The sequence below is a fragment of the Pteropus vampyrus genome, unplaced genomic scaffold (genome assembly GCF_000151845.1).
Source record: "Pteropus vampyrus isolate Shadow unplaced genomic scaffold, Pvam_2.0 Scaffold152, whole genome shotgun sequence".
Taxonomy (NCBI): domain Eukaryota; kingdom Metazoa; phylum Chordata; class Mammalia; order Chiroptera; family Pteropodidae; genus Pteropus; species Pteropus vampyrus.
Window position 1 is genome coordinate 123,067 of NW_011888933.1, and position 14,243 is coordinate 137,309.

General features: G+C 37.4%; 2 protein-coding genes and 1 long non-coding RNA gene across 7 annotated transcripts in view; 1 reads left to right on the forward strand and 2 right to left on the reverse strand.

Moving 5' to 3' along the window:
- The window catches only part of RPE (ribulose-5-phosphate-3-epimerase), a 15,603-nt gene extending 10,224 nt beyond the window's left edge, over positions 1–5,379 (reverse strand). The window contains exons 1-2 of one of the 4 annotated variants that reach the window (XM_023536308.1): positions 5,200–5,330; positions 4,505–4,535 (exon numbers count right to left, since the gene is read on the reverse strand). Coding sequence is in view for 3 of the 4 variants with exons in the window: in XM_011369624.2 (XP_011367926.1) it covers positions 5,189–5,310 (122 nt within the window). In the remaining variant the exon portion in view is untranslated. Of the gene's footprint in view, positions 1–4,504; positions 4,536–5,188 lie in introns of all 4 variants that reach the window. The other 3 variants (XM_011369624.2, XM_011369625.2, XM_023536307.1) reach the window with 3 other exon arrangements.
- Positions 5,380–5,482: 103 nt separating this feature from the next.
- On the forward strand, positions 5,483–12,923 carry LOC111745337. The gene is made up of 3 exons (XR_002782608.1): positions 5,483–5,870; positions 7,740–7,838; positions 12,667–12,923. It is a non-coding gene; the product is annotated as an uncharacterized LOC111745337 (long non-coding RNA).
- UNC80 (unc-80 homolog, NALCN channel complex subunit) overlaps positions 10,779–14,243 on the reverse strand; it is a 188,215-nt gene continuing 184,750 nt past the window's right edge. For both annotated transcript variants that reach the window (XM_011369629.1, XM_011369628.1), the window contains 4 exons: positions 13,523–13,604; positions 12,649–12,760; positions 11,827–12,026; positions 10,779–11,045 (listed from right to left, as the gene is read on the reverse strand). In XM_011369629.1, coding sequence (XP_011367931.1) covers positions 10,779–11,045; positions 11,827–12,026; positions 12,649–12,760; positions 13,523–13,604 — 661 coding nt within the window. The remainder of the gene's footprint in view (positions 11,046–11,826; positions 12,027–12,648; positions 12,761–13,522; positions 13,605–14,243) is intronic.

Consider the following 14,243-nt stretch of genomic DNA (forward strand, 5'->3'; position numbering starts at 1 on the left):
TATTATACAACTCTGGAATTGAAAGATTTATATTTCATTCACTATTCTTTTAATTTTTTGTGTGGCTTTAGAAGTATAAGCATACCTTGTTTTGTACTCCATTAATGTTATATATTTTATTGGTATTGCCTTTTTTTTTTTTTTTTTTTTTTTTTTTAAAACAAACCAAAGGCAAGACCCTCCACCAGAAAAAAAAATGACTCGCTATACTTTGATGCTCACTTTATTATGGTGGTCTGGAACAGAACCACAGAATCTTCAAGGTATGCCTGTACTTTTTTGTCTCAAATTTAGGTTTCATTTGTTATGAAAATAAACATAATCAAAAAATAAACTTCATAGCTTGAGAAAATAATACACTTTTAATTTCATTGGTAAACAAGCAGATTATATAAAGCTACTGACCCCCAAAATATAACAAATTGTGCTACTGAAGATCAATTCAATGCACTAGGTGCACCAAGCACACTGGGAGAACAAAAATGCACCAATATACTCAGAAGAAACCAAAAGTTATAGCTAAGCCATAATTTTAAAAAGGCTACAAACCCAGGCATGAAGTCGGGGTGACCCCAAATTTGCCTGACAACAGTAACCATGGGAGCTTACAACAAAAGGATTTACAGGCTCTACTCCAAGCCTACTGACACCAAACAGGACCTGAGAATCTAGTCTTAACAAGTGCCTAACTTGGAAAACACTAAATTATTTCACTCTAATGAAGAGACATTTTAAAAATTATTTTACTCTAAAGAAAAACTTCAGCAAGTAAGTCAGCTTTGTTATTACATTACTCTTTCTTTTTTCTTGAAGGTAACTTTCGGGAGTAAAGTCTGCAAAATATAAATGCAATAAAAAAGCCTCCTTTTTGTCCAGAGAACTTACTAAAACTAAACTACAATTATTTATAACACAGGGATACACTTATTTTATCTTTCATCATCTTCCATCATCAACCCTAAGCTTTGTTTAGAATTGTCCTGTAATCTATTTCAGACAAATAAGACCTTTATCAGATCCCCAACAAGGCAAAGAGTGATATAAAATGTCACACTGTAACCAGAAAACACTTCCTGTGAATTAGAAATCACAAACTCATGCCTACAAGGGTTGGCAAGTATCATGGAAGAGCAAAACAGCATAGATAGAGACAGGAGAGAAATGAAGAACATATAGCCTAGCTAATGGTGGCTGCCATTCAGCTCCAGACTGGCATTGTGAAACGGTGGGCCCAGTACTGGCAAATCTTTGGATGTTTTTCACGTCAAAAATCTAGTACTAACGTGAAATCTCTCCAATTTTAAATCCTGGTAACTAATTTAGAAATTGCTCATTTGCTCTATTTCCACACGAAGGACCAACACACTTCCAGTCACTGTCCTGTCATGACACATTTATATGCTTTCCAATTTTCTTTTCCACTTGTCCTTTGTTTCAAATATCTAATCATACTAGTAACCCCTGCCAACAGTGTTCCCAGAACTTGTTCCTAAGATGAAGACATTCAATTTTAATAAGGAGGGAAACAGGAGCCTCAATGGGAGAGTAGGGGACCAGAAAACAAGGACATCCAAACTCAGTGTAATATTGAAGATTTTTAAAGGGGGCCAGGAAAGAAAAAAGCATGGAGGCAGTACCCAGAGCAAAAATAAACTGTGGTTGGCCACCTCGAGAAAGGTAATCCACACCCCTGCTTTCGTAACCCTGGCCTAAGAGACACTGCAGCTCAGCCTGGCTCTACCTCTTCTGATGGGACATTCAGGAAGTGGCTGAACCTCCCTAAGCTGATTTCCTCCTTTGCAAAAGGGGAATAAAAATAGCTCTCAGCTCAAAAAGTTGTGATACTTAAAAGGGAAAGGATTTTAAAATGGTGTACGTAGAATTTAGTATTTTTCAAATCAAGATATTTCTTGGCAAAGGGGGAAAGGAGTCAATAAAAAATACTTTTCAAAATGGATTAAAGATATAAATTTAAGACCCCAAACGATAAAACTCCTACAAGAAAACATAGGCTATGAACTTTCTGACATTGCTTAGTGATATTTTTCCTGATATATCTTCTTGGGCAAGAAAAGCAAATGGGACTACAATCAAGCTAAAGAGTTTTTGTACAGCAAAGGAAACCATCAACAAAATGAAAAGACAGCTTACTGAATGAAAAAAGTATTTGTCAATGATACATCTGATAAGGGATTAATATTCAAGATTTATAAAGAACTCATACAACTTAATACCAAAAAAACCCCAGACAATCCACTTAGAAAATGGGCAGAAGACCTGAATAGGCATTTCTCCAAAGAGGACATACAGACGGCCAATAAATATGTGAAAAGATGCTCAAGGTCACTAATCATCAGATATGAAATTAAAACCACAATGATATACCACCTCACAGCTGTCAGAAAGGCAATCATCAATAAATCAAAAATCAAGTGTTGGCAAGGATGTGGAGAAAAGGGAGCCCTCGTGCACTGTTGGTAGCATTGCAAATTGATAGAGACACAATGGAAAGTAGTTTGGAGGTTCCTCAAAAAACTAAAACTAGAACTACCTTATGATCCAGAAATTCCACTTCTGGGTATTTATCTGAAGAAAAATAAAACACTAATTTGAAAGGATATATGCACCCCTATGTTTGCTGCAGTGCTTACAATAGCCAAGACATGGAAGCAACCTAAATGGCCATCAAGAGACGACTGGATAAAGAAGTGGTACACATATACAATGGAATATTACTCAGCCATTAAAAAAGAAAACTTACCATTTGCAATAACATGAATGGACCTAGAGGGTATTATGCTAAATGAAATCAGTCAGACAGAGAAAGACAAGTACCACATGATTGCACTTATACGTGGAATCTAAAGGACAAAATAAACGAGTAAAATGGAAACGAAATCATAGAAACAACAAATGAGTGACTGCCAGATAGGAGTGGGGTGGAGGGCTGGATGAAAAAGGTGAAGGAATTAAGAAGTACAAATTAGTAGTTACAAATAGTCATGGGAATGTGAAGTACAGCATAGGGAATACAGTCGACAGCACTGTAATATGTATGCATAGTGCCCGATGGGTGCTAATCAGGGGGATCACTTCGTAAATTATACATATGTATGACCACTATGCTGTACACTGGAAACTAATATGAAATATTGAATGTCAAATTTAATTGGAAAATAAAAATTTTGAAAATTTTTTTTATCTTAAGCTCAGGGTTATAAAGCCTTTCCATTCATTCAATCAACTATAACTAAGCTTGTCATGGTGCTTTATCTGCAGAGAATAGAGTTGAGCCAGAGAGATCCTGTTTTCAATGAACTTATAGTGTAGCAGGAGAGATGTAATAAATAAAAGTGTATAAATTATTAATTGCTCTTTGAGGACAGAGAATTACATAGTCTTTCTATAAGCCCAGTACTCACAGAAGACATTTAATTTCTGAGACAACACAGCTATTGCATGTTTCTGATCCTGGCTCCACCATTTCCTAGCTATGAAACCACTGACAGGTGATTTAATCTCTTTGCATCCAATTCCTTATTGTCAAATGTTGACAACAGTACTAACCTCTTAAGGTCAAAAGCATGAAAGCATAAACGGTTAAGTGCTCATAAATATTATTTAGTATAGTTATCGTTAACATTTCTGACTTTTGTAAACTGAAACAAAATTATTTTCTCCATTCACTCAATTATTCAAACATGGTACAAGACTTATTTATTAAAACCAAATTACTTTCTATGTCAAATAAACTTCCTACATATAAATGTAGCCAATTCTATCCTGAAACCCATAGGTGTCTCACACAAAATTTTATGTCTCATTCTGAGTCTCAAATACAAAAATGTTGCTACCCATCTCTGAGATACACACTCCATTCAGTAATATTACCTGTGAAAGTTCAGGGCTTTCAAACAAAGGTGTCAAAAAACAATATTAAATAGAATTACATATGACAGCAAACTAAAAATTGAGTTTTGGAGAGGCAATATTTACTAATCTTACACACTTAGCCGAGAATTCTCAAGAGTACTCTAAGGTCAAGATTTACATTATCAATTGGGCATACCAGTAAGGTAACCGAGTGGAATGCAAAAGAGAAACGACAGATTTAACTACACAGAACAAAGAAAAGATAAGACAAAACTCTTTTAAGAGAAATAGCATTAAAAAGAAATGATATTTTGAATATACACGATTTGCAAGTCTGCATGAAGACACATAGAAATTTTATCTACTTAAAATATATTCATTTTTCTATCCTAACCCAAGGTAATGGCTGTTAAGATTTTATGGCCAGTTATCAGTGGGGCTCAGAAAATTTCTTGGCAAACTGATAACTCAAGTTGCAGCTCTGTCACAAGGTTGAGTAACTCTGAGAGATTCTTACTGCTTTCCCTAAATTTGTTTCATCATTTTATAACAAAATTAAGAAACCAGCATCATTCTGATTCCAAACAGTACTGAGTATGTGCTGTAACTACAGTGCTTAAAAATTACTTACAAAAAACTGACTTCCCTGAAGAGCAGGGTGCCTGAAGAGAAAATAGACAGGAAAATCAAAATTCGAACGACACAACTAACAATTTTAAAGAAGTAACTATATGCCAGGCACTGTAAACTATACGTGTACTACCCCATTTCACCTTCCAAAGATGCCTAAGTGGTAGGTTCTATTACTCGCATTTTTCACTTAATGAAACAAACTCTATGAGTTTAAGTGGCTCGTCTTAGGTAATCCCAGCAGATGGCAGAACTCAGACAATCTCACTACAGGTGCCAAACTCTTCATTATCACATAAGGCTGCTTCTCCAGCTTTGCCACTACCTACCTATATGAGCTTGGGCAAGTCATGCCTATCCCCTTGGGCCTCAGTTTCTCTACCTGAAAATGAGAAACGTGTCCTAGAGATTTAAGGTCGCTTCTGCGTCCTAAGTGCTAAAAGACCATACGTTACGCACGGGGGAGGGGAGGAGGCTGAGGTTGGGACGCATTCGTGGCTCAGGATGTCACCTCAGCTCCACTCCACCGGGAGCCTCCAAGGCTTCCGCCTCGCTCCAGTTCTATTACCGCATTCAGAGAGAGGCGCTCCGCGGTACAAGGACGCCGTGCACCCAACAGGCATTCAATAAGGGTGCGCCTATCCCGCCCCGCGCGGCAACCACGACCCGAGTCCAGCGGAGTTACCCGTCCATTACATCCAGGTGCAGATAATCGGCCCCAGAGTCCAGCATTCGGAGGCACTCGGCCCCTAAATTGGCCAGGTCGCTGTTGAGGATGGACGGGCCAATCCTGCAGCCAGACGCCATGGTGCTGGTTCCCAAGAGCAAGTTACCCCACGAGTCCCCGGGAAAGACGAAGGCATCGCCCCGATTGGTCGCGTAGTTTGGGCCCCGCCTCTTCTCCGTAGAGTCTTCCGGATTCCGCCGGAAGTAGCTGCCCAGCGAAGAGGAAGTCCTGCTTTCTCTCGGGGGATGGGCATAGGGGCGGAGCTTCGCTTAAAGGTCTTTTCCTTCTTCCTCTGACTTTTTTTCAGAGGCCTTTAAGGGTCCTCTCAGAACTCGAGGGGTTTCTTAATCTTTTACCGCTTTACACTCCTTATTGTTCCCTTTCCTCAGCTCTTGGGCTCGCTTCACTTTTTCTTTCTCCATCGTTTTCCTTTCCAGTTCCTAGTACCCTTAAACACAAACCAAAAACCTCTTGCTTCTTATTGCTCTTTGAACTCTTTAAGAGCTGGAAGAGCCACACTTAGGGTGGAATCCTAACTGCCAAATACTAGTTGGGTGGCACAAAACAAAATTAATTTCAAACTACACAAAGAAATAAAAAGCATTTGAGCAAAAGGATCTGCACACCAGAAAACACTCAGGTAACTACCTAAATTATGTTCTACTGAGAGCAAGGGGAGGCTGCCTTTTATAGTGAAAGTTCACACTTTGGTTCCCAATTAGGACCGGCTTATGTAAATAAGGTATCCAAATTCAGTACTTCTGATTGGTCTGAACCTTGTAGTTCTGATTGGTCAGGATTATGCATCCTGATTGGTTGTTATGGAGCAGTTCTGCTTGGGCTTGGCGGGTCTTAGTCCATGGTTCAAAAATCGTAGCCGGGAGCTCCATTATAATAGTTGACTCAGCCTGAGTAAATAAGTAGAGGACAATGTGGGAAGCCTCCAGTTCCATCTGCGTTTCTACCTGGAATACAGAGCACCTGAAAAGCTCCTGTCAGCAATTGGCCACTAGGCTCTTGTTATAAAATTTGGGTCCTCTGTTGATCATGGGGTTCCATCTCAGCAGATAATTCCTTCTCAGGGTTCACATGAAATGAATCTTGTTCATGGGGTCCACAGTGGCCTGGCAAGTCGCCTCTCCCTGCCTCATCTGTTAAAAGTGCGCAGCATTTAGGGTTGTGTGGATTAAATAAGCAAATCCAGGTAATGAGCTCAACACATTATTCCTGCAACTCAGAAATAAATGATGGTGATTATTACTACTCTCCTATGCTTCTGGCCCTCCTCTCTTCTCTTTTGTTTTTCCCTCTCTGAAATGCTCACTGACAAATTGTATATATTTATTTACTGTTCAGACGTAATCCAGAAGAGGTGTAAGAGTGTCTATCTCTCTCCCAAATGTGTCTGGGGTCACTGAGTCAGGAAAATACATGAAATACAACCACATGAGGAAACAAATGGATTTAGCAAGAGTATACCTTAGAGAGTAAAGATTGGCAATTTGTACTCTATATAAAAGACAAAACTGGTAGTAACTTGTATCTTATGATCGTTTTGGCCACATTGAAAGGACAATTAGGTCCTTAACGTTTTTCCTGGTAAATCTACCAGTCATTCCAGCAGGTAATAACCTGGGCAGAGAAATCAAGCTGGGGTATCTGTCTCTCAAAATGCCTGTTCTGCTTTATTTTTAAAGTTAAGTGTGGAAGGCATGAGTAAAATGGAACTCAGTTGGGGCTGGAGGGAGGTACTGGAGGTGTCTAAGTGAAGGGTGAGCTCAGGCTAGACTAAGGGGAGTGAGAAGAGACATCAAAGCACATCCCAGGGATACAAAAAGAACACTTTCCTGAATGAGTTAACCTATTCCCTATGTTATGAAATGAGAAATGAAACTTAATCAGGCATCTTAAATATTTTTAATTTATTTTATTACATGTGCATATTCAAACACAGAATTAATATCTTTCATAAATATCTTTCATAAACATTTCAGTATTTACTCATATGCATTTTTTCCATGCTCTTTGGTCATTCAGTATTCATAACTTCATAGTCATCTGAGGGAAGTTGGCTGTATTGATTAATCATTTGTTTTTACCTATAAAATGGCTAGTAAAGGATTTTCATCCTGCAGTCACAGTGACTCTTAAAAAATACTATGGAGGTACATTGATCTGTAATGCTAAATAATCCTAAAATAATATAAGTAAATTTGTCTTAAGCTTTTCCAAATACATTCTGCCCTCGTTTTTATTCTCCTGAGTGTCAAATCAAACTGTTTCTGAATTGCTGCAGTTGAGGCTCATTTAATTAAATGAGGAAGTGGGACTTTCTACTCACTGCCAAGGACAAGGCCATGGAATTGGAAGTGTGAGGTCACAGGGCAATGGCATGACTTGGTGTGATAGAAGCAAATTCTGGAGACTATTAACATATCCTGTATAACCTCGAGGAAGGGGATTTGTGTTTTGGACTGTGATTCTATTAATGAGCCTTTCTTTCCTGTAGGTCCCTATACACAACCTATTCGCCTCTCAGATACTGTTGGAGTTGGAAAGCAGAGTGGAGAATGTTCTTTGTTGACTAAAGGAACAGATACTAAAGAAGGTAGGAGATGTCACCCTGCCTTAGGTACTCTTAGAAGGCTGAAATAGCAAACCAGTTACTTCTAGCCCGACACCCAAACACCACAGACTTTTTGCCCCCAACACTGCCATGCCCAGTTATGCCTTTTGACGCTGCCTTGTCCCAGTGCACTCAACAATCCAGTTCCTTTTTTTGGAAAAATCAAATTATTTATCTAATAGAAATATAGAAAGCAGCAAATACTGAAAAATAAAAGTAAAATGTTTTGCTATAGAAAATGCTGTATCCAGGATTTGAACTGCTTTAATTAATCTGAGTAGTATAAATCTATACCCACTATCATGGATAATACACATTTATTACAATTTCTCTCAAAAGTTAATTTCAGAAGAATCAACCTCTTGGCTGAGTTCATTTTTTTTTTTACATGGGAAGTAGGTGTCTTTTAATTTTCCTCTGAACAAGAAAAATACCATTAAGCATCATAGCTTAAGAAATGACTAGTATTATCAATACAATTAGCATTTGTAATAATTTAGTCATATACTCAATAATATTTTGAACATTACAAAAAATTATTAAATATCTTGAATTTTTTTGAATCTTCCTCTACTGTTTTTTTTAAAATAGTTATTCCTTCAAACTCCAGGCAACAGTATTCCTGAGAATACATATTGTGACAATCTTATGCACATACATATAGATACTTATCAATTACACATAAACATTCAACACATTACATTCAACACATTTAAGGGCACCTTAAATGGAACAGATGCATACATCTGCAAAATCTCAGTAGTCCCAGTATGAAAACATTCCCACTCTGTAAGGCCCTGCTTCTCAGAGGGGAGGATTTTTCACAAGGTACAATAATACTTAGCTTATTGGAAAAGTTTCCAAAGGACCTCCATAACACTAGAGTGAAGGAGTCAAGCTAAAAGGCAGACTCCTAATTATGTTGAAAACTTCCCAATATTTTTAAATATAAAGGTATTTAGGGTTCTTGTCAGATACTTAACAATCTTCTTTGACTCTTTTACTTTTTAAATATTTGATACAATTATACATAGAGAATTTAAATCAAGAATCAAGACACTGGAACAAAGCACACACATATAGAGAGACTCATATAGCCCAGACACTTGTAATTACCAAACATAAGGCCTCTAACACTAATTTAGCAGCATAATTTTAAACAGGCAAAATACATCAGCTTAGAATCATAAAATCACTTATATATATATTTCTGCACTCAAGAATTAATTCAGCATTAAGCGTCAATGTTCTGAAAATATTGTAAAACATAAAAGAAGCTTCTATATTCTGAAGCTCTATTTTCTGAAGCTTTAGATTTAAAATGTTTAGTTTTGTCCATTGTCTTTAACTCATATATATCTGTTCATTCTCTCAGTAAATGGAACCAAAACCCCAAGTTACATTTGAAAGTATAAATCACAGTATAAACAATGCCTATTTAATAAGCAATTCTAACAGAAAAATAATTTTCCTTTGTGATTTGGGTGGGTTTAGTAGGTCTCCTCTATAGATACGTATACTTTCTATAGTCATCATAGTCAAAGTTTAAGCGTACAGATGTATTTTAAATTCATTGCAATGTAATAAAAATCTGTATTTGACTTCAGCTGGAGGACTAGAAAACACACACACACACACACACACACACACACACACACACACACACACACACACTCTCAATCCCCCACCATACCAATTTAGGTATGTATATGAGTTTTTATACACTTAGAAGTTATGTAATAGTTTTCTAATGTAAACTGTCAAAATTTTGAAATTTAATTTTGAATTATATGATACTAAGCCCTACTATAACATCAATAACACAATACATATGGCCTCTCAAGCCTAAGTTTAATACTTTTCTTGAAGTAACTGAACTTCAAGTTAAAGTAAAATTCACAAGCTGACTGTGTCTAAAAAGAGATTGCTCACATTAAATTTTTTCCCTCATAAACTTAAAGTATCATAAGAATATTAACATTGAGAAGTTATTTTAGTGAACCTATTCTAACAACAATAACCTTAATATCTGAAAATATGCCCTCGAGGGCAGGCACAAGATACTGTCAGGAAAGTAATCACATTTTCCCTATATCTCCTATTCTTGGCATTTATGTAGCGCTAGAAGTAGGAATACCATCTCTTTCTAGCTATTATATTTACATTTAGTTTGTATCGTAGTATAGGCTGTTTAGGTTCATCTTAAATCAGAATTATATCTGATAATTTCTAGAATATTCTCTCTCTAATGTGATTGATTATGAATGGAATGATCTTATGGCATCAGCATTTTGATTTACAACATGCAATGAAAATGTTGGTTGAAAAATAAATATTGAAAAGTCCACAGCTCTAAAAATAGTATTTTTTCTCTTTTTCTAAATGGCTGTATTGTTGATCAAAACAAAAATGGCTGCAGGATTACTTAACATTTAGTTTCCCCAAACTAATATTTTCCTTATTATTTTTATGTAAATTCTTACTTGCACAGCCACCCAACTTAATATTTCAAAACTATAAAAATAAATGTTTGCATTAGATGTATAATGTGAGTAACCTCAAAAAATTGCATTTTCTTTTTAGAACATATTATTTGTTAATATTCCTAGGTAAGCAGCTCTGCAATAGTATACATTTTTAACTGCTCATGGCTTCTTGAATCATAAACAATGTGCAAATGGCTCTTTCCCTTTATTCCTCCCTGGTTTATATGGTCTTTACACAAACAAATCATCTTAGCCATTGATTTTAAAGAGATGTTTATAAAACAATATGCACACTGGCAGCAAAATCTGAGATTTGTGTTACCCCTTGGATATAAAGTGCTGTGTTTTTGTCTTTTCCAAGCAAAAGTATTCAACTTTTAGCAAAGTGATCCCTCCCACATCTTGTCTACACCTGCAACTCTTACAAGATACAGAACTAAACATGAGACTCATCTAGGTCTACACCAGTCTCCCCCAGCTCAGTGGGAGTAAATGTGAACTGGCTGGACAGCAGGGGGTTCTCCATGCCATTTTCCTCACTTATATGAAGGACAGTATCTCCATGCTGTAGGAGGATGGACGTCTCAAGGCCTGTGAAGTCATCAGGGTCTGAGAGTTGAGTAGAGAGGGGGCTGTGTGCTGCAGCACCTTGTGCTTCTGGGTCCTCCTTCTTTTCTCCTTCTCCAGCAGGGAGGGTCTCACTCTATAATCAAAAGGACCCTGACGTCACAGAAAGGTAGGATGGGTGCCAGGGAAGAGTATCAAAAATGATGTCTAGCTGTAACTGGACAAGGAATTACAAGACTAGTGCCAGTTCCAAGCTTTGTTATATTTGAGATCTTATATAGGCCCTCCTAACTTTCTAAGCCTCAGTTTTCTCACCTGTAGCATGAGCATAATTTTTGCCCTACTTACCTTATAGACTGTGAGGATAAAATGAGATAATGGTGTTACAATGCTTTTTAACCATTAAAGACTATACAAATGTATGTATTAATATAGTCACTTAGCTTTCTTTAAATACTACATAAGAAGAAAGTGGGACCTATGGGAATTCATTTATAAAAATCAAAAGAAAAATATCAAAACAATGAGAAAAAAGAACAAAACAAGGTTTTTTCCATTTCATAGGATATAGAAGGCTCTATATTTAAAGTCTTCCTCTAAATTGGTAACTTTTTTTAATTGAACTATCTTTAAACTATGTATTTTCTACTGGTTTTCAATAGTTACTTTAGCTGTGAAGTATTTTCTTTTAGGCTTTTCATAATGAAGAATACTAACACTTCCTTTATTTCTTCTTAAGTAAATGTATTCCTGCCTATACACTTTATGTAGATTTTCACGATGATAGGACCAATGTCTGGCTAACAAAATGTTACAGTCCCAGCCCTAAATTATATGGAATGAATTTGCATATCCAAGTGGTTCCTAGACCCAAGTATGGAGGGAGTAAGCCTTGCCTCTTTCTCTAGCACTCTCACCTGTTTGGGGGACAGGCTATGAAGATCAGCAACAACAATGGCCGGGGAAGATGTGAGGACTGGTTTGTCCATTCCTTCTGGTTTCCTAGATGGGGCTGGGCTGCAGCCTTGTGGCTGGACTGTAGCAGAAAGTGTGTCTGTTGGGGCACTTGCTGACTCTGGCTGAGCCTCAATGAAGGTCACAGAGCGTTTCTGATCCGCTGTAGGTCAGAAGTAAAGCAGTAAATAGAAGGGAAGCATGTTGTCAGTGCTTAATAATTAACCAGCGTCTCCTGGCTTTTCTTAGTAAAGACATTTATTAACTTATTAATAAATGAGAGCATATTTGACTATTATGTACATATTTTTATTTTACCTTCTTGTAAAGAGTAGAATTTGGGTAGAAAAATCATATTTATATAAATGGCCTAAAAATAAGATTTGCATAGAATTTTAGGTGACCTTGGTCATCACTCATAACAACCACCAACAGTACTTAAAAGTCCCTATGAGCCATCATTTCTTTGCCTTCAGTAAGACAGATAACAAACTCAGTTCCTGGCTTGGGTAAAGGAAGCACAATTTTCTATAGTAAAATCTCACAGCGTTCTTGTTTACCTTGAACTCTTCCAGTTCCCTAGGTTCATGGGGGTAAGGATGGGCGTTAGAAAAAGTGAGAAGAAAAAAGACACTAAAGTTTTCCGGGAAACTTCTTTACACATCTTAGTGCTTTCTCAAAGTGGGGCTTATCTGCATGAGCTCAGTTTCTGCAGGCCTTCCCAGCTGAGTTGCGTGGCATCATGTCAATGGTATGGGACACAGAAGGGACACAGGAGGCCTCACCAGATGGCTTTGTTTTAGGTTGAATGCTCCTCCGAGTGGTCGACAGCCGAGCCCCATGGCGGTTTCTGGGTTCAGTCTGAGTCTTCTGACGTGATAGTAGAGGACGTCTTAGCTAAAGAGAATAAGCAGAATAAAGCTGGCGAGAAGGGTCTAACTGCCTGGGAGGAAACACTATACTCAGAAGATTCTGACAATGGTTTTTGCCTTTCTTTATGGGTTTCTGTGGACTCTCATGGTTGTTTCTTACATTTGTAGCTGATAAGAAATAAACTTCTTTCTGCATATTTAACTACAAGTATTTGATTCTGGCATCTTCTTTAACTGATTCTATCTCCTAATTATTACTTCTTAATATAGACAGAGAACATTAATTTACATAATTTAAGAGTCGTGTGAATTTCAGCAAATTTTAGGATACAAAACTAAAATAAGATAGGCCTACTTATTTTACTATGTAATCAGCTTTGCCGAATATGAGCTAAAAACTGATTGTTCAAGCACTTACCATGTTTTAAGGTTGCTCTGTACTGCTTGTTTTCGGTGAGGAGAAGGCAACATATAATTTCCATATAAAATGGGCATTAAAAATTAAATAGAGTCAGAAGAGGGGGGAGGGGGGAAGAGGTAGAGGGGAGGTAGACAGGGTAAAGGGGGTCAAATATGTGGTGACAGAAAGAAATCTAACTATGGGAGGTGAACACAGTGTAAAAATATGTATGCCTTACTGTTAAAGTATATAGCTGAAACTCACTGGATTTCGTTAACCAATGTCACCATAAAAACAAACAAACAAACAAACAAACATAAAAAAATAAAATAAAATAGAGCTTCTATTTCATAGGATGACTTTCCAGCCCTTTCGGGGTCTGCTTACCTGCCTCAGGCCCCTCTTCCTCCCCAACGGCTGCTGAAGGAGGAGGTTCTGTTGGCCAGGTTCACTCTGTACACTTGCCACCCTGTCAAGTACCAACATGTTAGTGTATCTGGAGAGAGTACAGAACACTCTGTGGGCATTAGCTCAGATCACTTATATGAAACGGTCACTTCAAAGATACTGTTATCTTTGAAGGAAGATTGGGAAAGAATCCCTGAGATGGGAGTTTTTCAAAGGTTTGGGAGCGAGGTCAAGGCCTGGTATCCCCAAGCTGCCAAAATTGAGATTCTGTTTTCAATCACTGATGCTGTATCTATCGTTCAACAAAACATTCGTTTGATCACACCCCTGGTTTGGAAGCCACCAAAAGGTTTGAGATGTCATATTCTGATCTCAATTTTTTTTCCGAGGGGAGGGGAAAAGGTGGTGACGAACGAACACAAACAAGTCTTATCACACGGATGGGAACACCTTTTTCAAAATTCAGTTTAAATGAAAATAAGATGGACGAAGATCAAACACATCAGACACAGAATCCATTTGGGTGAAGGGGCACATTCAACACATGTTTGCAGCCTTAAGTCTCTGTGACTACTGAGTAAATGAATAGTCATGAATAGTCACATAGGCAGACAAATGTTTTTTGAAAATGGTTTTAGATTTAAAAGGCTGGCAAAGTAATTAAGCTGTCAGTAGAACTTAGAAGATCAATCAATTAATA